The following is a 23,081-nucleotide window of genomic DNA, read 5'->3' as shown; positions in this document are numbered from 1 at the left end:
AGAATTTGCACCTACACTCATTTTTATTGACGCTTAATTGTAATCACAAAAAACCATGGCTCTCGATTCGCGTACGTTCCAAAACAATCAATTTATTAATTGACGAAGAGAAAAAAACAGCATATATTGGTACAGAAAAACACTCATTTATTCCAACTAAAATAGCAACTGGCAAATGGAAACAGACAATGGCTTCAAAAATCGGTGCATAATAACTTTTTAATTCATCTGCCATTGCAAATGGTCGCTGACATTTCAAAACAAATTAGTAGCTTTGCCTTTTGAATGATTTTAGAAGTAAAACTAATTCTTTTGGCAGGTTCAAGCTGTCTTTCAGTCTGTGATCGGACGGTGAATAAACAATAATTCCAATGATCTCAAGCTTGTGTTAGACAATTTTTAAAACACTTTTCTTCAAACACCAAAAGCAAAGCTCATTTTCATAATCAAACGGTGAATCTAGTTTTTTGAGTTTCATAATAATTTAATTTAATTTGTTTGAACATGAAAAACATTGATTGAATATGTCGATAAAAAGGCATGAAGCTACTTTGATCAAGTAGATAGTACACAATTCGGTTAACTTATTAGTAAATTTTATTCATTTTTCGAGCACTTCAGAGAACAACGTTTGGCATGTTTTATTGTGTTATTCTGTCTCTGCCACAAATCTCGTATGTAATCAGATCAAAAAAGAATATGACGAATCGAAATTTAAATCGAAATCCAACTGAATTGAGTTTCAAAATCAAAATCTTAGCTTGTGTTTGGCAGACAGCAGCAGGAGATTTAAAGGTTCAAAGATGAAGCCAGAAGTTACAATGTTGTTGCTTAAACTCTTTCTAAATATCAATAAGATCAACTACAATTAAATTTGTACGTAAGAAAAACTCATTCGTTTAATTTTGGTAATGGCTTACCAGTCACATCAATATCATCTGAAATCAACATCCAACATGACAAGTGCAAAATAAACTATTGACTTATTTGAAAGACTGTAATCTTTGTCGATTTTATGTATTTGTTCTAGAGTTCACATGAGATGAGGACATTGTGCGCGAGAGCGATTTGATATTCTTTTTGCCTCGTTGACCGTAACCGTGGTGACAATACCATACCGAATCGAATATTCAAATAACGCAAAATAAGTTCATCGTCGTCATCATTCGATTTCCATTGTTTGTTTACATTTACATCGAACGTTAAAGCGATACACAAATAAAAAAAAGACAAAATCATTTCGAATCTTTGAAAACTACAGTAAAAAATCAAACCCAACAATGGGCCACGCACTAAAATTACTCGAAGTTCTTTTTTTGTGTTTCGTCCAATTCGTTTATTCATTGTGTTACCTCAATGACATGATCAAAATCAACTGAAATGCGAGACAGCAAAATCTGTCGATTTTTATGTATTGGCAACGGTCATTCATTCATTCAATGCTTTAACATTGGAAACCATCAATAATCATGCAAAAGACGAAAACTATTAATAGCCGACTTTGTGGAAGACTAAAGAATTTCTTTTCAGTTTGGTTGTTTTATTTTTGTGATTGACCGTTGTTGTCAATTTTCTTCTTCGCATCCAATAGGATTCAGTGATTTGTGAATGGTGAATGATTGAGCAAATAACATGCCTTTCGGCAGAAACGATTCTGAAGATGCAAGGCCAAGCAAAAAGTGATTAACTGAAAACAATGTGGCCAACGAAATGAGAACGAACAATTAATAGTGACACATTAAATGAACGCACGTTCAGATTTAAACAATAAATCGATTACTTTTCACTCTGATTCGTTGATGGTGCTTTGCTCTTTTCAAAATACGATTTAATTAAAATGGTAAAGTGGTGCCAAAAATGTGATCTTTTGGTGCATTTTACACATAATTTTGATAAAGCTGAGCTTGAAATCCATGCACAATATTATAAATTGTTAAATGGCTCTGATATTTATACTCAATTATTAAATTGAAAATGATTTTTGCCGAAATTCATAATGATAACAATGCTGCTGCTGCTGAAGAAGATGATTTAGACTTTTTTCATTCGGCAATTTCTTCACGTGCCTGCACTTGAATTCTGTTTCGCATTTGATTACCGAATTATGGATATATTCGAAGAAAACAATCGTGTTCATCTCCAATCTCCAAATAATACGATGTTCCAGCATTTTTTCAAACATTCGGTTAGAAAATGATTTTAAACCTTTTCAAGACAAATAAGTATCGTTCTTAGAGTTCATACAATTAGCATTCATATTTAGTGCTCAAAAGCCGCCCATTGAATTAATGGTACTTTTAAAAAATCGGATTGACTGTCTATGGTGTTAGTTAAATAAAATGATGAAAACTGCACAATTCCAAAGGAACTGAAAATCGCAATGTTCCAAATGTTGCACATTTTCATATTAAAGTTTAACTTAAAGCGTACGATTTAATTAAAATTGTAAATTGATGAAGAAGTAATCTTTGAGTGCATTTTTACACATAATTTAAATATTTTTTTGGATAAATCTGAGCTTGAAATCCATGCAAAATATGAAAAATTGCTAAATGGCAATAGCACTTTATTCCCTTTGGTCCGCAATTGACATTTTTTTTTAAACATGATTAATTTATCTTATCGAAAGTATGATGTACATTTTGCAGCCAGTTTTCCATTTCACATTAAAGTGTTTATAAAACAAAAAAAGCTTTTAGTTCAATGAAAAAGAGTATTTTTCCAAACACAACAATATCGAGTTGGAAATATTACCAAACGATCAACTGCTTCAACATTTTATTGAAATTTGTAAGAAATCTTCCCATTACTCACTAAAAATATAATAAAATTCAAATATGACGCGCATTTGGAAAAGTGCCATCTATTATCGAATGCCCGAAACAAGATGAGCTTTGTTGAATAAAAGCAACGATAAAAAGTTTGGCCACAAAAGCATATGAATGAATACATTCGTATAAGATATTTCACTGCATTCAAACTAAAGCATATTCTTCGAAGGGGAAAACATGTGTATGTATTAATATCATGTTTGCCATGTGTGCACGAATGTAATGTGCAAAATCTATCGGTTCAAACGAAGAGAACATGTGAAATAAATACACCAAACACGCGCACCAATACAAAACAATGACATCATCTGTCTGTGCGATAGACACGCGTGAGAAGTATTGATATATGCGATTTATGAACATATAAATGAATGCAAAAAAAAAAAAAATATAAAAAATGAAAGTAAAAAAATAATAACCAGATTGAAAAGGGAAAACGATGACGATTAATCGGTTGGAGGCTTTTCTGTTGCACACATAATCAACTACTGAAGCGAGTTATGGAAATATTATTAAGAACATACTGTTTACATAAAAAATGAGCAGAGAAAAAAAAATTCAATCAGGAAGAATTAAGATATGGCACGCATAAATAATTCAATGAAGCCAATAGAAGGAATCATCGTCGTTTTGCTGTGTGTGAGAGATGAATACTCCTGCTAGTTTTTGAACAGTTTGTAAGCCAATGTACCAATGTTATTCTTGGCTGAACGTATGTGTGTGGCTCTCACATCCATACAAATAATATTTGGTTTCAACTGCGTTTTTTCCTCTCTGTCTCTCTTGCTCGCTCACTGTTTTATTTCCCATCGTCCGATATGTTACTATTGTATAGTTGAAACGAATCAACTTCGGTTTCCCTCTTGTACATTCACATTGTACACATTCGTTGTGCTGACGGTGTTGTATTTTTGTTTTCATTTTGCAAGCACCACAGTAGAGTGAGATTGTTGGAGGCAGTCATACATATACGTACGTATCTCGCGTGTTAAATATTATTCGCCAAACAACTGTGACAATTTACAGTGTGTTTTCGTTTTCGTGAATTGTTTTTTGGAAAGTCTTCGAGCGCAACAAAAAAAAATTCATGTTGACCGAATAAATAAGAAGTGGCCGACGACAAAAAAAAAGTCACATCAATTTTTGGTTTGGTTTCGAGTGTGCATCGAATAATTTACTTGACGACTTTTAGTTTGACGTACATATTAATTTGCATCGGCAAAAGAGGCAGTGAAACGTGATATGAAGACGTTATTGCCACAAAAACTGAGCTAATGAGCTTTCTGTTAACAAAAATTAAACTCAAAAACGTGAATTTTAGCCATAATTATTCAAACGAACATTTTTTTGTACAAGCAAAGTGCTAATTGCGTTCTTTTTCTTTCATTTGGAAATGTATTAGTAAAGTATACTAAAAAATCAACCGGGAAAAAATCCAGGAAATAATTTGAAAGACTAAATCAATAGAGCCAAAACGAAGAACGAACACCAAAAATAAAGCAAAAAGGTTTTTTTCAGTTTCGTTTTGCCAACTACGCAACACAAATTTGTTGGTTTTTTTATGAGATTGTCGTCATCGTCAAAAGGCTATACAGCAACGTTTCGTATGTAGTTGTGCGTACATATGTTTCGTATATTTCTTTTATTCATCGAACAACCAAGTGCGATGAAAAGGGAAATAAACTCAAGCAACAAACAATAAACAAAGGCAGAAGACAGGCGCAACTACGCTGGTGTGTGCGATAGCCAACAAAGAATAAACAGGAATCCCTTCGAAATATTGTGCAAAGTGAGCGTGTATTGTAGCATCAATAAAGGATACAAGAAGGATATACGCATACGTATGTGTTTGTAGACTGTGTGAGAGCATTTACCACGAGGCCCCTGTGAGCGTGGATAAAATCGATATACATTGAGGTAGGTATACACATACTCTTCTTTGATTCTTTTGTACGATATATTTCTCTTTATGTTCCAAGCGTGGCCATTTCTTAAGCAGCTGATCACACAAAGCACACAATATTTTGTAAAATTTATAAATAATTTAAGAGACAACGAAAACACAAAGAAGACTATGAAAAAAATCGATATTTGATGCAAATTATGGATATTTGACATTCAGGCGAACCAAAACATTTCAATTTTACATAAGTTTACATATTTTTTTCGGGCAAACACTTCTTTCATGTCAACAAAAACAAACTCTTTAAAATGAAATTTTTGAATTCAAGTCGTTGAATCGCATGACTTGAACGGATAAACGATTTTTTTTTCAAAAGTACCAGTAAAGGTTTCTAAAATTTTGATCATTCACGAGGTCTACGAGCACTTTAAGGGCCTTGCATGACAAGATTTTTCTTACTCATACTATATGAGAAGGTACATTTTAAGGAATCAGAAAAATAAATTCAATCTACCTAATAAATTGGGGTTTAATAGGGCGAACCTTTCGAATGCATATGTCCATTTATAAATGGTTGTATGTATATTTTTACTGGTTACATTAAATCGAAATGGTTATTATTGACATGGTTTCTTTAAACACTTTTGTCAATCGATTTCATCTGTAAACCATTTCATGACGAAAAAACCTGATTGGCGACCTGAAATAAAAAAAAAACCATATGATGTATATGAAGCGCTAATATGTTTTGCTCATTTGTTAGAACTGCAAGTTGAATCAGCAAAATAAAATTATAATCGTTTGAGCGTATAATATACTGTATATACGCCATTTGTAAATGAGCAAATGTCGTATGCCGACTGTAAAAAAAGAAGAAACAAAATGTAGAGAAAAAAGAGCATTTCAAATGGAAACGAAAAAGGCTTGCTCTGACACACATGCACACATTTCAGGTTACATGCCAAACGAACGTCGCATTTTAAGCAAACAAACAATCACTTATTGATGTTGAATAGGAGGCCAACGCGATCGCACGCTAGCTCATAATTTATCGTTCACTGTTGTGTGTCTGTGTGCGTTGGTATTAGTTCATTCATAGTCGTAACAATGTGCGAACATGTGCTCAATATACACCATATGGATGTGTTCCAAGCATGGAAAACATAGGACGCAAAACCGGTGCCGATGTATGCGTACAAATATGTATCAATACAAACAGCTGATGGATGTTTTTTCGTTGTTTTTCTTTCGTTCTTTCTTCTACATACGACGATTGTGCGTTTTTTTCTTCTCCCGACTTTCAATATACTATAGATTGAATACAGCTAGAGAATGTATAGAAACATTTTTTTTATTCCTTTCATTTGGTATTTTTGTTGTTTTTGTTCTGTTTATCTATTGAAATACTTAGTCATACAATATCATGAAATTGACGATTAGACACAACTGAACGTCGTTTGTTTAGTCGATATACGATTCCAAGGTGAAATAACTGGGCGAAAATACACACTGCGTTTTGCAAACATATTTTACGACCAAACAAAATAGACACAATAGTGTTCAGTCCATCCACGCAGCTGCCCTTATATCATTATCGTATGTTAATATGGCGACTATGCATGAATTGAATTCTCAATGATTAGTAAGGTCACACTGAATAAAATTTATTTTAATAGGCTTTATCCACGTGCTTCTGGTGGACTTATCACACCAAATCGATTAATATCAAGACGATACAGGTTTTCAACGTTTAATAAATTGACATAATTTCATCAAAACAAAAACGAATAAACACATTTTCGAGCCAAATAAACTGACTGACTTTTGTGCGTTGTGAACTTTGTTTTGCTCTTAACATTTCACAAGATCTTTTTTTTCTCGAAAATACAGTGAATGTAAACAATTTCATGGCTTAGCTAAAAAAAAATAATGCTATCGAGTGCACGATTTTTCTGCGCATTTTTTACTTTTGTGATTTTATTTTGACTACTCATCAAAAATTATTCGTATTGTTAGTGTGTAATTGTGTATGATTGCGATGAAATGCGTATTAATCGGGGTTGAGCAGACGTCTCAGACGAGCCAATATAATGCAATGTATAATTATATGAATGAAAAACAAATTTGAAACAACAAAAAAATCATTCTATTTTAAGAATAAATCCATTTGGTCAATTGGCGTTCGCGATCCAACACATGACCCATTCATTGAACCTTTTAAGCAAAAGCCACTTTTCAGACGAATGCGTTTCTATGCCAAATGTGGCTTGTATGGCACTGTCAAGTCAAAAATATTCCAATATTACTATTTTTAAATGCATCTACAATGAATGTTCACATGACAGTTTCAGAGGTCTGATCGAGAGAACTATCAGTATTCGCGAGCAGTCGAGACAATCATATGAGTTACAAGTTTACACACACCGTCTTTTCTCTCGCTCGTTCTTTCTGTTTCTGTTTCTCTCTCTGTGTATTTCTATCGCACACTTACATCTGCCGTAAATTTTGCGATGATTAACTTTTTGGACGAAATAAAGTGAATGCTGATCTCATGTGACGGCTATATTTCACCATAGCCATTCGAATGTGATGATTTCCTGCGCCAAAAAACCAACACAATCGATAAATCATGAAATTCAAAAATAAAACGTTCGCATTTGGCTATCTATTTCAAAAAATATCATTTTAAACTAGGCAACCATCCAAAATGCATATTAACGAATATGCGAATGTTTTGTTCTTTTCGCCAAAAGAAATGAGAAATAACAACATATGAAATATACTTTGGTGCGCTTGAATAAACATCTGAACATTTCGCGTTTTCTTGTTTGTTTATTCTCGGAATATTGAAATGCATACGGTTATGATTATCTTTCTGAATCGTTCTTCGGTTGATGTGTCAAGTTGGTTGCGCCAAGCGACCCATGTGAAACGATTTTGCAAGAAAAAGATAAAATAATTCGATAAAATCAACTGATAATTGCAAGATTGTAATTTTTATGTCGGAGCTATTAACATTCATTAAGAAAATGGTATATCAACTTCCTCGGTATCTATGATCAAATGCGCAATATTATTTTCATCTTTGTCAACAATATTTTCATCATTTTTTTCTCAACACTTTTCGATTGAGCAAAAGAAAAACAGCGACAACATCTAATCGCGTCATTCAAAAAGTGCTAAAACGTGTGATCTCGATCGTATGATCTCCACACAGTTTCGCAAGGAATTTTCATTCATGAAATCACTGCGAAATGGTCGCTTCACAAATCTGGCCAAAACAAAAAAATAATTAGCGTAAACAAAAACTCTAAACTGCAATGAGCACGTTGTATGCTGCCCATCAAACTGACAACGCTCAAACAAAATAATGAGAAAATGTGACAAACAAAGAATCATCATTTGATGTCGATTATCGTAAATCTACGCCAAGAAAATCATAAACAATGAAAAAAAAAGATTGCTGCGAAATTTTCATTTTGAAAAATTAATGTTTCAATTTGTTTTTAATTTCGGTCGATCGTTTGTTGTGCAGATGTGTGTATGACTGTTTTGCGTTATATATTTTTCGAGAAAATGCATGTGTGTCATCACAATGGGCCATTGTGTATTTCGCCTTATTTTAAACAGTGCGCATCGAATAAAATTTACAAAAATTTAAGACACACCAAACAAACCGAGAATATGAATATATTTTTTTTCCACAATTCACAGTCAAATGTGGTTCGTTTTCTCACTTCATTTTCGAATAAACGTCGCAGTACGTTATTTTCGAATTGGTTTTGCGCAATTTTTGTATATCTGTTTGCCTCAGTTTTATTAAATTAGTCAACAGAGTAGGTGCTTTCGCTTAAGGTTTTTTTTTCAATCTCGCTTGCTTGCAACAATTTATTTTAAACTCATCTCAGTATTCGCTGTTCAGAATATAGAGCATGTATTACTTTTGAATATTTGAAAATGTTTTCATTTCATGAGAAATAAAATTCCAAAAATTTCAACATAACTTTTTTTCATTCTATTTTCAGAATTTTTGGTGAACAGAGAAAATAAACGGGGAATTCGATTTGAAATGGCGGAGAAAAATGGAATTGTTGTTGATCCGATATCGTCGGACGGAAGCGAAGAATCGTGGATTTTACTTGATGAAATGGACGAAGCGATGAAAGAGGAGTATAATAGCAATTCTGCAAACGAATATCAAAGTGATTCGGTTGATTCAACCGAGACATTGAGTCAATCGAATGCCGTTGAAGTGGGCAATGAAGCCGTTCCAACGATCTCGGTGACAGACGATACTGTCGACGGTACATCCAATACCGAAGAAGTGTGTCCATCCAATGAGGAAGATGATGAAAACGATGACGATACCGAAAAAGTTTTCAGGTAATTATTTGCTGATTAAGAAAAAATAATCCATATAACTTAGATACGATATAATCGCTTGATTTATCCACTTTTATTACTCGATGCAGTTGTTCGTTGCACATTGCTTAGTGCATTCGTTTAAAAATAAAACATTCTTAAACAAACATTTCAATTATGTTCAATAAATTTTGCTTATAAATATAAGCAAGTGATAAAAACATCACGTTTCATGCATGCCGCATTTGTTTGAACAGCGTCAAACAAAAACATCTAACGAGATAAATATACACGAGACATTGTTTCTTGTTTTGCTAAGCAGCGAAAGATAAAAGCGTTTGTTTTTTTTCACATTTCAGTGGCGCGTTTCAAAGATTCTGTTTAATATGATATTCGTCAAATTTCTCTGACTAATGTTTAGAAAATGAAACGATTGTGTACGAAACGGAGTTTGGTTGCGTTGCCTTGCTGTTGTGGCTATTGTTTTAGTAGCAAAATTTAAATTGCAAATATTTTAATATGAATCAAAATATCATGTGCATGTACGGTGGCACAGATTCGAATGCATTCAAATTATGATTTAAAAATGCCACAATGTGTATGCCACTTTGAATGAATCGTTTCGAATAAAAGACAAACAATTTTCATCGAATCTCAATCACTATGCTATTGTTGAATTTGTGATATGTGAAATATCTCAATGATTCATTGCAAGTAATTAGTTACAAAACCTGCTTCTGTTCGCCTTCCTTCATACTATTTATTTATCTAAAACATTCGCTGAGTTGAGTGCACGGTTATCATAAAAGCAAAACGAGATGCGATTAGAGAAAGAAGAAGAGAAAGAGAGAAACGATTGAGCGATTAAAATTGCACGTACTAAAAATAGAGAAAACAAATAAATTGAATTGAGTAGTGTGATGATTGAAATTGTGTGATGCCATTTATTGCTAATGATAGCAATTATACGATTTTATTACTTTTAAAATAGTTCAAGGTTATTCTCTCGCCCTCTCCCTCTCTCTCTCTCTGCTCCTATTACGAAATTCTCTGATGATTTTTCGTTGGCAAATGTCAATTGAATTCGAACACTGACGTAAATGATGAAATTGAATCCAATTTGAATACAATCATTTATCGATAGTGAAAACTGCTGTTACATTGATTTGTTATCATTTTTTCGAAACAAAAGGGGCGACAATATTTTTACTTTTTTTGTTTTGCTTACGTAAATGTTTGATTGGCCAACCATGCGATTAAATCTATTATTATCATGGTGATTCCGTTATATAGTTGAGAGGCAATGAAAATATTGCCACAATTCCACAGCTCTCAAGACCACAAATGCGATAACGGTGTGGCTTGAAAATGACCATAAAAATCGAGACGCGTTATCAGTTATACGGAAAAATAGGAAGTAGAATAGAGAGAGACTCATTACAAAGTACACTTTTGCAATGACAATGAATTCCGAATAAACACAAATAATGTCGAAGGATACTATGAACATGAAACTATAATATTTTTTTGCTTATTTGATATTCTCAAAATAAATTCACTTCCATTTTCGTTTGCAGGATTCCAAAAAACGGCAAAACATTTGTATATGATGAATCGTGTGACGGTTTCACAACGGACGGAAGCATCTCAATACTTGGTGACCATGAAATTAATCAAGAGCGCTTTGGAGCCGATGACTTATCCAACCATACACCATCACCGCAACCGATGCAAATGTGGATGAGATGTACCCCAATCGATATGGCCATCAGTGTGAAGCGACCACGCAATCAAGCGCTTGATGAATACAAATCATCATCATCACAAAATGTTTCCTTTGATTTTCAAAATTTTGTGGACTTCATACATCGAGAAATGTTTCTGATTGTCATAACCGCCAGTTTGTTGGGAATAATTTCCGTTATGTATGCTCAGATGCAGAAAGTGGAATACAAATTAAAAGAAGTTGAACTCGAATTGTATAACATTAAAATTGAAAAGTACCAGATCGAATTGAATTTAGCACAATGCTACAATCTTTATGATAACAAAACAAATAACAGTGTTGAATTTATACCTGAACAAAACAATGGTGATAAACAAATGCCTGCAGTGCATGATGAATCGGCCAACGAAGATGGTAGTTTTATAATTCAGCCGACAAAATTGTCGGATATGGGAATTCCCAAAAAAGAACCACTCGTAGATCCAAATCAAATAATTTGGACCGATGCTGAGGAATATGATGATGACTATACATCCGAAGTATTTAGACATTCGGAATGTAATATGAAACTTAGCGAATTTGCACGAAAAAATCGAGAATATTGCAGAAAACTTAAGAATATGGGGCGTGAAAAACCAAAGGTCGAAACACCGGAAAAAATATATTCGACACATTACTCGTATAAGGCAATTGACGACAAAGAATGCAATCCAAATAAAATTGATTTTAATTTGGGCATAGAACATGCACGTAAAGTATTGCGAGATAGTAATTGTGATGATGAAGGTACAATGAAATACCTCCAAAAAGCGTACGATAATTTTATGAAAAAAACAAAAGTCGATCATTTACATGGCCATAAGGAACATAGAAAAACCGATAAAACCAACGGAAAATGGGATAAATCAGAAAAATTTGAACACAGTGTGATTAAAGCCGAATATGATGACAATTCATCCGAAGAATATTTCGATCGTAATGATAAAAAAGATCGCCGTGATAAAAAACAACACAAAGATAGTGATAAAGAAAAAAATCGAAAAAACGATCGCAAAGATTCGAAAAAATACCATCAGGACAAAGATCAAGGCAAATGGAATAAAAATGAACGAAAACGTGATTCGGTCAAAGTTCACGATTGAACATCAACTGAACATATATTTTTTTTTATTCTTAATTTAATCAAGCTACTTAGTCCATCTTTTGTTTAGACTAAAGCCCATTTTAGCTAATTAAATCTATTTACACTAGAAAATAATCTAAATGTATATCTTTATGTCACGTGCATTGACTGTATCGCTATATTTTGGTCTGAAAACTTCAGAATTGTGAAAAAGAAACTCGATTGTGTTGCTTAATGTCAATAGAATACAATTTGGCCAATTTAATTTCCGTGAAACTACGTCTACCACCTTAAAGTAGATATGTGAACAATTTGAAAATGTGTAAATATAAAGTATAAAATTTAAAAATAATAACAAAAAAACCACTCAGGAGTTAATTAAAATCGATGAAAGAGATGACAGCACATATATTGAACAGAATAGATATTTTATACTTGATTTATAGATTACCCGTTTCACATGGATCTGTACAAAGATGTACATTTGGTACAAAGAAAAAATAAGCAATCTGCAAAATGTGTTCAAAATCGGAACGTTTGTGGCCGACAATTCTCGGCATTAAATCTATTGGTATTTTTACACAATGAAGCTAAACAAAAACAATCCTACTTTCATTTATATTATTTGCTTTTATAAATTCAATTCAGAAAAATTAATTAGTTTGGCCATTAGGTTGTTTCCGTTTTAGATTTCGAAAACAGTGTAAAATTTGGAATCCAACAACTGAAAACATATATATTATTCTAGGTTTGATAATTTCAATAATTATATAATATTGATATAACAATAAAAATGTGAAAACCAAATAAAAAAATCCAACAAAAATGTGTGAAAAACGATTAATTATCTCGAGTTTTATTTATTTCTGAAATTCTTCAAATCAACATTTATATTCTCTTTTGATTGTTTTGAACAATGTATGTGTCTTTTTTAACTAGATTTTTTTTTCTAGAGCTATTCAAAGTGATATACGGAAAAAAGGTAATTCAGAAAATACGTTTTTTTTTTATGGAAAAATTTCCTTTAGTTTTAGTTGTCTGGTATGCTCACAACCATTTGATCGTAACGAGGACTGTCATCGTTAACTGGAAAAGCCACATTATTTTGAATGGCTACCTCAACCGTTCCAGTCGGAAACATTGTGCGGAGTCTTTGTATAAGTTTGCGAAAAATACCGATGCCAAAGAGGCGGATTTTTTTGATTTGATCGCAATTTTCGTAGATATGTCTAAACATTTCTTCACATCGAAATTCACCCCAGCACCAAACACCAAATTCATTCAAATTTGTGCAATTTTCGAATAGATATTTGGTATCACAGCAATCCACACCACGAACTACCAAATACAAGGTTGTCAATTTTCTGAATCTCGAAACAATGTTAATGAGTTCGATGTTTGATTTGGTTGCTTGACCTTTGAACTTTTTATCATGATAATCTTGAAATGGATTTAGATCAAAGTCTGAATCTTCATCATCGTTCAAATGATCAACTTCCGATTCCATTGGGAGATGTGCACCAATCGAAAGTTCCAACATTTGTTCGCAAACTCTATCGTCTAGTGCCGCCAGAAATTTCTTCACGTCTTCATTGTAGTGTCCAAACTGTAAAATAAGTAAACATTTGTTTAATATTGTCGGCTTTCTATAATTTCAATTAATCAATGCAAAATCAGTTACTCACTTTTAATACTGTCAAGTTACGAAAACTGTCGCCATGATCCAAACTCTGCACAGCATCGCCAAGAATATTGAAACTCAATATTTCCAAATGTGTCAACATGGGGCAGATAAATAACCGCAATTTTTCATAGCTAATTGCATATTCTGACAAATCATTGCCTCGATAGTAGAAGAAACGTCCAGAAAAAATCAGCTTCTTCAAAGGCCAAACATTTATTTGAAAGTTAAATCCATTACGGGAAAGTATGGTCAATTCGTTCAAGTTAGTGCAATAATGATTGATATTTGTCCATATTTGTTGATGTGTGTTTTTATTGTGATTAGAAGTATTATGCAGTACCATAGATTTGATAAACTCGCCCAAACACCATAAAACACTCGCACTAAGTGTTTCTTGATCAAAACGGGTCACAAGCGTATTTTCGTGGTAAAACTTTTTGACTTCACTCCGAGCCCGTCGACATGTGTCATATAAAGCAGCATGACTTTTTACTCCCAAAAAACCAATGATTTTGCCAAAACAGTCATCATTTAAGTCCAATAGATTCTTCGAATGTACGCCGTTGACTGCATCTTTTTTGTATACGATGATTTTGTTGCGTTTAACCTCGCCCTTTGTAATCAATATTTTTTCGTTGATTCCATGTTCATACTCCAATGTTACCGATCTATTCGACTGCATTTCATTGGCAGTGTGTGCGAAGAGCTCGAAACTTGTTTCGGTCCGTAAGTTATCAATTTCAAGATGAGCTACATTCTGACACAGTGAAATGACACGATTAAGATTCTGGTGAATGTCGGAGTGACCACGAATCCCCGGATTCAAGGTAAGGAACGATAAATTGTCCAAACTTCGAACAATTGACTCAAGGTGAGTGATCTTCAAATGTTCAACATCAATTTTTAATTTATGTAACGTGGTAAGTTTGCACAAAATATTGATCATTTCATTGTTCCATTGTATCGGTCCATAGCAGTGCACTACTATCAGTGTGTGTATATTTTTGCAATTGCTTTGGATTGCGTTGAGAATTTCCAGATAATTTTCGGGTTCTTCCATTTTGTAGACAGATTTCAATCTGATATCTTCTAATTGGACATTTTTCTGGATGAATTCAACCAATTGTTGCTGTACGGAATTGTAAATCTCATCTATATCCAGGCGAATGAGATTCTCGAATCGACAAGATGACCATGTGTGATGAGTGAGAGTTGAATATCCCAATGACAAGATTTTCAGAGACGATTGTAACTGTGGTCGTAGAATTTTTGATAAGTTAATATTGTCACTTGCATCAACTTTAATATCTTCAAGATTTGTGCAATATCGTTGAATCAGTGTGTAAATCCAGTGATTTTCGTCTACAGGACCGCTCTCAAAGTGAATATATAGCGCGATCAAATTTTCGCCAAAAGTACAAATAAATGGTTGGTATTGTCTGCGCTGTGTGGCTACATTGTCATGAAACAGATGCATTTCGAAATACGTATGGCTGTACTTCTTTTTGAATGCATCTTTGGCAATTCCACGAAAACGCTTACTAACGCGTGTCATGTTGAGTAAAGTTGTATCGTTTAAAAAGATCATAATTTTCATCAGAACTTCGTCTGGAAAATCCGATAACTCCGTTTCCTTCAAATCATCTACGTCCATATCCATGTCCATATTGTTCGCCATTTTGTTCATAATGTTGTGCAAAATACCTGTAGCGTGTGAATTGTATTTGGTTTAGAATCCTTGAAAAAGCAGCTCTTACCGAGATTTTAATTACAGATATGACATGAATCGTATAAAAACTATGTAATACACAAATGGATTTGTTTTTTTTTTTAATTTGATTTCAACATTTCGAAAAGTTCAAATTAGAAATAAGCAACTTACCAATCGATTGATATTGATTCTGAAATTAATTTGTCTCGTTCTTAAGCAAAAGTGAACAATAAAATATAATGGCGTTGAATGTTTTCTAAGTTCTACTTAGATCTCAGTATCTGTGTGTTCTCGCGCTGATTTCATGTTGTGTAGTTTGCAACAATTTGACAGTTTGATAAAAATTCCCATCAATATCGCACGTTCGAAATTAGTTCGTTTAATGGTGGCGTAAGGGTTTGAATTTTGAACGAAATCCGTTGAATACGTTCAAATCATTCTGGTTCACAGACATGATAGAATTAGATTACTAATTGATGCATTTTTTTGATCGATGCAACTTCTGGCAACATAAAAATAGTCCCGAATAGAAGAAATTCTCTTTACAACAAAAAGTGAATAGTTGAAATTGAATTAAACGAAATTAATTGCTCTCTTTATTTCATTATATGTAATATTTTCTTGTAATTCACAAATGAATTTGTTTCGCTTGGCGTAAAAACAATATTCACTTGTTATGATGACTAAAAATTGCTATTATAAACTAATATGAATAGTTTGTAAAAAGAAAATAAGAAATCAACTGAAAAGATGTGTCTAATTGATGTGTGTTTTAGTTACTTTATAAAGTTTTTGAATTTGTACAATTAAATTGCGTTAGATTATTTTTGTGTTTTCATTTATTTGCGCCCAAGAAAAGATGGTGTCCACTTTTTCACCGGCGAAGGTGGTGCATTTTTCTCTTCCAATTCTCTCTCCTGCATTTGTTGTAACAAAATTTGTTGATTTTCTTTGAATTTCGCTAATGGATTGTCGAATTGTTTGTAGTACTGTAGAACATCACGGACATCATCGACATCAGCACTTGAGACGGCTGGAAAGAACAAATAAATCATGGTTGATTGTGATGTCACCATTAATAAATGGTTTTAACTTACTCTTCAAAAATGAAACAAGTTCCAACAGTGATAAATCATCATCGTTGCCATTCCATCGTTCCACATGGAACGTATTTTCTGGATGCAGTTTTGTCGAATTTGGATCCCAGTCAATAACAATAACTCTCTTCAGATCTCGATTCAAGTTGTCTAAGTTTTTAACGTGATGACCATCCACAAAGTGGGTTGCATCTCGCACTAATCTGTACATAATAAATCCTTTTGGATCGAGTGCATCCAGAATTGGGAAGACCGTCATGCCTGATTTCAATAATTACGAAGAAATTTTTTATTTTATAGAATTTTGTTCATTAACATATTATTTTTTTTCCTTAAGTTTTTCAAATCTGTTTGATATGTGGACATTTTAACGAAATTTTATCAAATATGGTGAAATATTATTCACGCGCAAAATGTTTTTTTTTTTAAATTTAAATCATGCGAGATGTGTCATACCTTGGTCCGCTGTATAAACAACAATTTCATAATCTCTGGCCAATTGTTCAAGGAATGAGTCAACGCCGGGGCGTTTCTTGAATCGCCATCCAGTTTTATATGTCTAAAATCACGAAAAAAACATTAGAAAGTTCTGAAGATTGACTAAAATGTGCAACCGATGCTTACCCAGTCAGGATGTACTAATACATCTTTCATCTCAAGAACGAGTGTATATTTTGGTTGATAGTAAGGTGGTTTCAGTGGATCTGGCAGTAGTTTTTCGCGTGACGGTTCTTGTATAATTTTTTGGTAATATGTAAGCGATTTCCACATTCGTTTTAGGTATTGCTTTGGCAATGGTAAAATGCTAAACTCATCTTCGATTACACGACCGTCCGAATCCTTTTCAGGTGCACCCAAATCCACAACAACCCATACAGCACCTATAACAGTTGATACACCGAACACATAGAAACTTGAAAAAAATAATCAAATATCATCGTTAATAAAGACGGTGATTGGAACGGAAGAATGTGAGAAAACAAAACTTATAGAATACCCTAATTTCATTCGTTTCCACGATTGTTCCTGCTCTTTTTTTTCATCTTGTTCCTCTTGTTTCCTTTTCTCATGAATGTCAGGCTCTGCATTCACCGTGGGTGATGTTTGTGGAAACAATGTTGAGAGAATTTGTGTCGGTTTTTTTGTTTCATTTCCATCTCCTTTACGAATGAATCGGAATTTTCACATGGATATTAATTCATAACAATGTCAAATAAATTTCATCAAATATTTATCTTTTAAAATTGAATAAAAGAAAAAAAAATATTTCTAATTCTAACCTCACCTTTTGACGCAGGATTACAATAATGTCTAAATGTATTGAATGATGTTGAACTGGTTAATTGGTGCCGATTTTTGTGTAAAATATGGTGTGAATTAAAATAATTTCTAATTTGTGGCAAAGATCGAAGCCTCGTCAATAATGAAGTAGAACACCTTAGGCTCATTTTGCCGTTTCCAGCTTAAATCGTAACCCTTTTTCTTATTTAATTTTCACTTTATTTCACAATAGTTTTTCGGATTGATGTCTTTTTATGTCACATTGCCAAACCATGAGTACTTAGAAAGACACACACACACATACACAGCATTCGGGTATGAATGACAGCTGGAACGTACTCAAGCAACTGTCAGGGCCGACAACATACAACACACAAACATCATGTGTATCTGCGACGCATTAAACACGAACGAAACTTGAAAATAATCGTTAAAACGTCATTACGCAGTGAATACAAATGTGAAAGTGACGCGACTGACATTTTCAAATCGAAAGAAAGGAAAAAAAAAACAGTTGTACAACTACATCTACTGCTCTATCACTTTGTTATTTATTTATTTTATTTTTTTGTTAGCTATCATGTCTGCGCAGTTAACATTTTCGTTTTAATATTTGTTCAAGTAAAATAAACTAAATTCATGTGAAAAATAAATGAATTAAAAAGACTTTTAAAGTTTTGACATCGCCAAATACTTAGAATGTGAACCAAAATCATAATAAAATTCAAAAAACAAAATATATTAAATAGTGTATTAAGCTGAACAGAAACCGAAAACATAACCTCAAATCACGATGTTTATTTATAATTAAATAGAATTTAAGGAAATTTTAAAGAAACAAAACAACTCCGTTTTTTTTATTTTTGTAAATAATTTCCTCGTTTCAACCAAAAACGTTGAAGACAAACATGATGTCATCGAAAAATTTGCTGCCGCTACCTGAACTTGAGTATGGGGATCAAAGAGCATTTAAGCAGGTAAGTCCAAAGAACACAATTGCAAACATTTCAATTGAAACCCATTTAACAAACATTTTCTTTGTTCAAACGACAGAGATCACAAAATGATGGATTACGTTCACGAAAGCGACCACCAAAACTCAATCAAAAACAAATGGATTCCAGTTACAATCGCAGTTTAAATCATTCCATTCCGCATGCAATTTCATTTCGACAAAATAACTACAGTGCCAGCAACTCCCTATCGAGTGAATCGTCACTAACCAATTCAGTGTATCGGCCAAGTTTACGTGAATCCTATTTTGAACAGTGTTTTGAAGTGGTCGATCGACTTGGAGAAGGTTCATTCGGAGAAGTATTTAAAGTGCGTAGCAAAGAGGATGGCCAATTGTATGCGGTTAAAAAATCACTACAATTATATCGGGGTGAAACATCACGACAGGAACGTATCGAAGAGGTTCGACGATACGAACAATTTAGCGAACATGAAAACTGCATCACATTGCACAAAGCTTGGGAACAAAATGATTTATTGTATATGCAGCTGGAACTGTGTAAATGCAATTTGGAAACGTATGTCATGCAAAGGAGTGACGCACTCAGTGAAACAGAGGTCTTGAACATTTTGGTGGATTTATTACTGGCACTAAAGGCGTTACACGACCAAAATCTGATACATTTAGATATAAAACTAGAGAATATCATGATAAGCGAAGATAATGTATGTAAACTCGGTGATTTCGGTTTGGTTGCCGATCTTCGTGCCGTAAGTGTTAACTTTTAAAATGTTTGTATGTTTTGACAAATGTTTTCGATATTAATTGTGTGAAATATTTGTGATTTCAGCCAAATTTGATAAATTCATCTGAGGGCGATTGCAGATACATTGCACCTGAAACGCTCGAACATAAATTTACAAAAGCAGCTGACATATTCAGTCTTGGCATTACCATACTGGAACTTTCCTCACGACTCGAACTACCGAAAAATGGATATTTGTGGCATGCGCTGAGAAGCGGAACAGTGCCTGATCATTTCCTTCGACGTAAGTTAAATCAACGAATGATTTAATTTTTTTTTAATGGATGGACTAATCAAATTGTTTTATCAATAGATTTGTCGGTAGATTTCCAAAACGTTATAAAATCAATGATGCATCCACGAGCAGAACAGAGACCTGATGTTGATACATTGCTGGCGGTTCCAGAAATCAAGAAAATACTAAGGCGTCGTCGTTTGATGAAGCCTTTTACAAAAATCGTAAGTTGTCTTTTGTTGTTTAGTTTTGTTTATCTTCCAATATCAAATAATACATTGTCTTTTATTTTTATAGAAAAAATGTACCAGAAAAGTATTAAGCCTATGGCACATACTGAAAATCTACATAATGAACCTATTGGTATCGCTGTTCTCCATTTTCAAATTGAAGCATCTCAAAAAACCGAATCAGCCACTCAATATAGCATTGACATCAACGCCAACAGCACCAACGATTGCCGTTCAACAGACATCAGATGACTCATTCTTGCGTTTGGACGATTCGGAAATTGATTTTGAAGATTCACCGAGTAATCGGTCTAGTATGAATCGGTCATATGGTAAACCACCCGAATCATTGATTGTAAATTCAACGCCATTGAATCATTATAATTCACATGGTAGTTTTCGGCGTAGCCGTATGGAAATATCCAGAACTAGCCTGGTGTAAGAACATCACAAAATTATCCACTCAGATTTTATTGATTATTCGTTTAAATTAATGAATTAACATTTTGTCTCAGCAGGTTCGATGATAGTGACAGTCGTCCTAGTGAATCAATGGTAAACGGAGCATCGTCGCTCAGGGGGAAGAAACTATTCGACTGTTCCGATGAATCGGATTGAATTACAATGGAAATCGAAATAAAAATGGGCCAAAAAAATAAATGGCTATTCGATGGAGGAATATACAATACGTCAGTAGGGAAAAAACGAGTCATGGGACAAATAATTACAGCGACATATTAATCATACTAATTTTGTAACCCACCAAATACGCACAAATGCATTTGTAGTTATACTAATTATTAGCATTTATTCCCAAGACAAAAGACAAGAAAACAAAATCAAACAATCAACACATTTCATTCGAATGCTGTTGAACAAATACAGAGTTGTTTAAAATATAAATATTTTTTGACACGCCCGGTATTTAATACGATAGAATGCGTTGTCTTTTTTTAATCTATTAAAACTAAATCACGGCGAAAAGAGAGAATGATTTTTCCTTCTTATTGAATAATATGGTTTCATGTACAGAAAACTGGATTGAAAATGCCTTTATACAAGTTTTTTTAAAAATATTTTATATACAATTTTGTTCATTATTTTTGTGATAAAATTCGGAAGGAAATTTACCATTTATATAAAAACACTAATAAAGATAATCAAATTGATCTGAAACAATTCAAACGTGTTTTAATATTTATTTGATGAAAATTCGCCTTTTCTTTTTAAATCCAGGCGTGTAGAGTGCACATGAATAGCAGACAATATATTTTGTAACGGATGGGAAAAACTAGTGAATTTGTCCAGAGTATTGCTCAGCGCTGCTGCCATCCACAGCATATTAAAATATCTTGCTGAAAATGCATCGTCCATCGCATGCGAAGGTACGCAGCAGTTATTTCATCACCGCGAACAACAATACATGCATTGTTCTCTATACAATCGTTTGAATATTTTGAGTGAGATAATCTTGAAGAGAACAATGCATTCATTCTTGTTCGCTGTGATGTATAAACTGCTACGTACATTCGCATGCGACGGACGACGCATTCTCAGCAAGATATTTTAATATGCTGTGGATGGCAGCATCGCTGAGCAATACTCTGAATTTGTCCCTTCACAATTATGAGCTTAACGAAATAACTAATTTCGACACTTACCACTTACCAAGTATAACGTGTGCGATTGTATGGTTCATATTCTTTCTTTCATTGTGATGAATGCTTGTAGGTAACCCTACGAAGGAAGGGCATGAAATTGGTATATATTATCGTGAGTCAACTCAGAAGGTCGAGGTGTACGATAGTTCACAGTTCAACAGACTGAATGATAGACATTTAAAAACTGTGTCCAAAAAATCTGGGCATCGAATTCAAAACACCGAGAACTCTTCAAGGAATTTCACCTTCATGTGCTATCTTTGCCATAGCATATGCAACAACGTTATTGGTTGGAAATGAACCCACGCAAACTGTATCATTTTTGTTTTGAAATGGTTTTTAAGACAACAATTAAAAAAAAAATAAAACGCATCCAAGCTGGTTTTATCAATGTGTGGTTTTTCTTTATTTTTATTATACTTTCTAATCTTTTTTAATAATAAATTTAACGTTAACATTACATCGAATCAATAAATGTTTAAATCATAATAATTGTTCTTTTTTTTGTTTCGTCGATATATATTTACATATTCATTCGTTTCTCACTTGATAAATTGGAGATAGGCGCTCTCATTAAGTAAAACTGTGTCTTTCTTCCTTAATACCTTATGTATAGTTGAGTGACTTGAGTGATGTGTGCTTTTAAAAAATCAGCTCATTTTTTGGTGGAAGATTTATATATTTTTTGTTTTTTCTTGATGCTGGAAGTGCGCTATGTCTGTGTTTTTTTTTTCTTTAAACCGAAATTACTATTCCGTGGCTACATTGATTTTATAAATCGGCCACATTCTATATTGGATAAAATATTTTTTATTGACATTCTGAAAAGTGTATTTCAAAGCAATTTGTGCATTACGAAAATAAATATACGAAGCAATTGATATCATGATGAAAATACGAAACTTGCCAGCTAAAAGAAAATAAACATTTTAATTTTTCAAGGCATTGTCTGTGTGTGTATGTGTGTTTTTATCGAACTTAAAACTGATACACTTTTCTAGCCAATAAAATGTCACTCTTATATACTTTGGACAGACTTTCTGATATTTATTGCATTTTTATGTTGTGTCATTATAACTTGATAACTTGACCACTTCTTTGATTCAGGCCGTAGTATTTGCGAATTAGTACAAAAGCTATATATGCTCTAGTTTTATCTAACAAAAGTGATATCGTGTGTTTGTTTCTTCTTTTTTTTTCTTGTGTGCGCGCGTACACGCACACCCACGAGCGTCTATTTTACCTCAAAACTTATTTTCGAACGGTCATTTTTCAGAAACTGATAGATTTCAGAAAAGAAATAAATAAAAGAGAAAATAAAATAAATAGAGTCATAAATAAATAAGTCGGTCAGGACAGAGATGAGGGATGCACGAAGATAGGAAAAAATTAAGAAAATAGAAAATAGTGTGTGTGATGTTCAGTTTGAATAAAGATGGTGATTGGATTACACCTGCCACTGGGCTAAATTAACTTG

At 33.2% G+C, this 23,081-nt stretch overlaps 4 protein-coding genes across 7 annotated transcripts; 2 read left to right on the top strand and 2 right to left on the bottom strand.

Moving 5' to 3' along the window:
• The first annotated feature begins 3,758 nt into the window (after positions 1-3,758).
• LOC116350651 lies at positions 3,759-12,771 on the top strand. Of its 4 annotated transcripts, none has more exons than XM_031782507.1 (3): positions 3,759-4,748; positions 8,760-9,117; positions 10,674-12,770. In XM_031782507.1, the coding sequence occupies exons 2-3, from the start codon at positions 8,804-8,806 to the stop codon at positions 11,962-11,964; spliced, it is 1,605 nt and encodes a 534-aa protein (XP_031638367.1). In that variant the 5' UTR covers positions 3,759-4,748; positions 8,760-8,803; the 3' UTR covers positions 11,965-12,770. The 4 variants fall into 4 exon arrangements, with proteins under 4 accessions (XP_031638367.1, XP_031638366.1, XP_031638368.1 ...); XM_031782506.1 differs by lacking the exon at positions 3,759-4,748 and adding an exon at positions 8,404-8,494 and having other exon boundaries at positions 10,674-12,771; XM_031782508.1 differs by lacking the exon at positions 3,759-4,748 and adding an exon at positions 8,543-8,668.
• A 28-nt stretch (positions 12,772-12,799) lies between these two features.
• Positions 12,800-15,658, bottom strand: LOC116350650. Its single transcript, XM_031782505.1, has 3 exons — positions 15,512-15,658; positions 13,631-15,333; positions 12,800-13,551 (listed from the first exon to the last, which is right to left on the bottom strand). The coding sequence occupies exons 2-3, from the start codon at positions 15,314-15,316 to the stop codon at positions 12,976-12,978; spliced, it is 2,262 nt and encodes a 753-aa protein (XP_031638365.1). The 5' UTR covers positions 15,317-15,333; positions 15,512-15,658; the 3' UTR covers positions 12,800-12,975.
• A 435-nt stretch (positions 15,659-16,093) lies between these two features.
• LOC116350787 (mitochondrial import inner membrane translocase subunit TIM50-C) lies at positions 16,094-18,012 on the bottom strand. Its single transcript, XM_031782724.1, has 6 exons — positions 17,723-18,012; positions 17,435-17,597; positions 17,062-17,350; positions 16,894-16,996; positions 16,438-16,698; positions 16,094-16,373 (listed from the first exon to the last, which is right to left on the bottom strand). Exons 1-6 carry the CDS (start codon positions 17,883-17,885, stop codon positions 16,180-16,182), a joined length of 1,173 nt encoding a protein of 390 aa, XP_031638584.1. The 5' UTR covers positions 17,886-18,012; the 3' UTR covers positions 16,094-16,179.
• Positions 18,013-18,165: 153 nt separating this feature from the next.
• Positions 18,166-21,122, top strand: LOC116350786 (membrane-associated tyrosine- and threonine-specific cdc2-inhibitory kinase). The gene is made up of 6 exons (XM_031782723.1): positions 18,166-18,695; positions 18,772-19,443; positions 19,524-19,722; positions 19,792-19,937; positions 20,011-20,381; positions 20,462-21,122. The coding sequence occupies exons 1-6, from the start codon at positions 18,627-18,629 to the stop codon at positions 20,559-20,561; spliced, it is 1,557 nt and encodes a 518-aa protein (XP_031638583.1). The 5' UTR covers positions 18,166-18,626; the 3' UTR covers positions 20,562-21,122.
• The last annotated feature ends 1,959 nt before the right edge of the window (positions 21,123-23,081 follow it).

Source organism: Contarinia nasturtii, unplaced genomic scaffold, assembly GCF_009176525.2.
Source record: "Contarinia nasturtii isolate CC-2019 unplaced genomic scaffold, AAFC_CNas_1.1 Cnas_scaffold_4311, whole genome shotgun sequence".
Lineage (NCBI taxonomy): Eukaryota > Metazoa > Arthropoda > Insecta > Diptera > Cecidomyiidae > Contarinia > Contarinia nasturtii.
The sequence above is the reverse complement of the archived record's forward strand: the minus strand, read 5'-3'. Positions and strand labels throughout refer to the sequence as shown.

Coding starts and splice junctions, on each gene's coding strand:
- LOC116350651 (XM_031782506.1), top strand. CDS start 8,419: ATGAATATATTTTTTTTCCACAATTCACAGTCAAATGTGGTTCGTTTT. Junction 8,495..8,759: donor ATTTTCGAATAAACGTCGCA/GTACGTTATTTT, acceptor TTCTATTTTCAG/AATTTTTGGTGAACAGAGAA. Junction 9,118..10,673: donor GATACCGAAAAAGTTTTCAG/GTAATTATTTGC, acceptor TTTCGTTTGCAG/GATTCCAAAAAACGGCAAAA.
- LOC116350650 (XM_031782505.1), bottom strand. CDS start 15,316: ATGAACAAAATGGCGAACAATATGGACATGGATATGGACGTAGATGAT. Junction 13,552..13,630: donor GTAACTTGACAGTATTAAAA/GTGAGTAACTGA, acceptor CTTATTTTACAG/TTTGGACACTACAATGAAGA.
- LOC116350787 (XM_031782724.1), bottom strand. CDS start 17,885: ATGAGCCTAAGGTGTTCTACTTCATTATTGACGAGGCTTCGATCTTTG. Junction 17,598..17,722: donor TTGTAATCCTGCGTCAAAAG/GTGAGGTTAGAA, acceptor TCATTCGTAAAG/GAGATGGAAATGAAACAAAA. Junction 16,374..16,437: donor ACTTGTTTCATTTTTGAAGA/GTAAGTTAAAAC, acceptor TGTTCTTTCCAG/CCGTCTCAAGTGCTGATGTC.
- LOC116350786 (XM_031782723.1), top strand. CDS start 18,627: ATGATGTCATCGAAAAATTTGCTGCCGCTACCTGAACTTGAGTATGGG. Junction 18,696..18,771: donor ATCAAAGAGCATTTAAGCAG/GTAAGTCCAAAG, acceptor TTCAAACGACAG/AGATCACAAAATGATGGATT. Junction 19,723..19,791: donor GCCTGATCATTTCCTTCGAC/GTAAGTTAAATC, acceptor TTTTATCAATAG/ATTTGTCGGTAGATTTCCAA.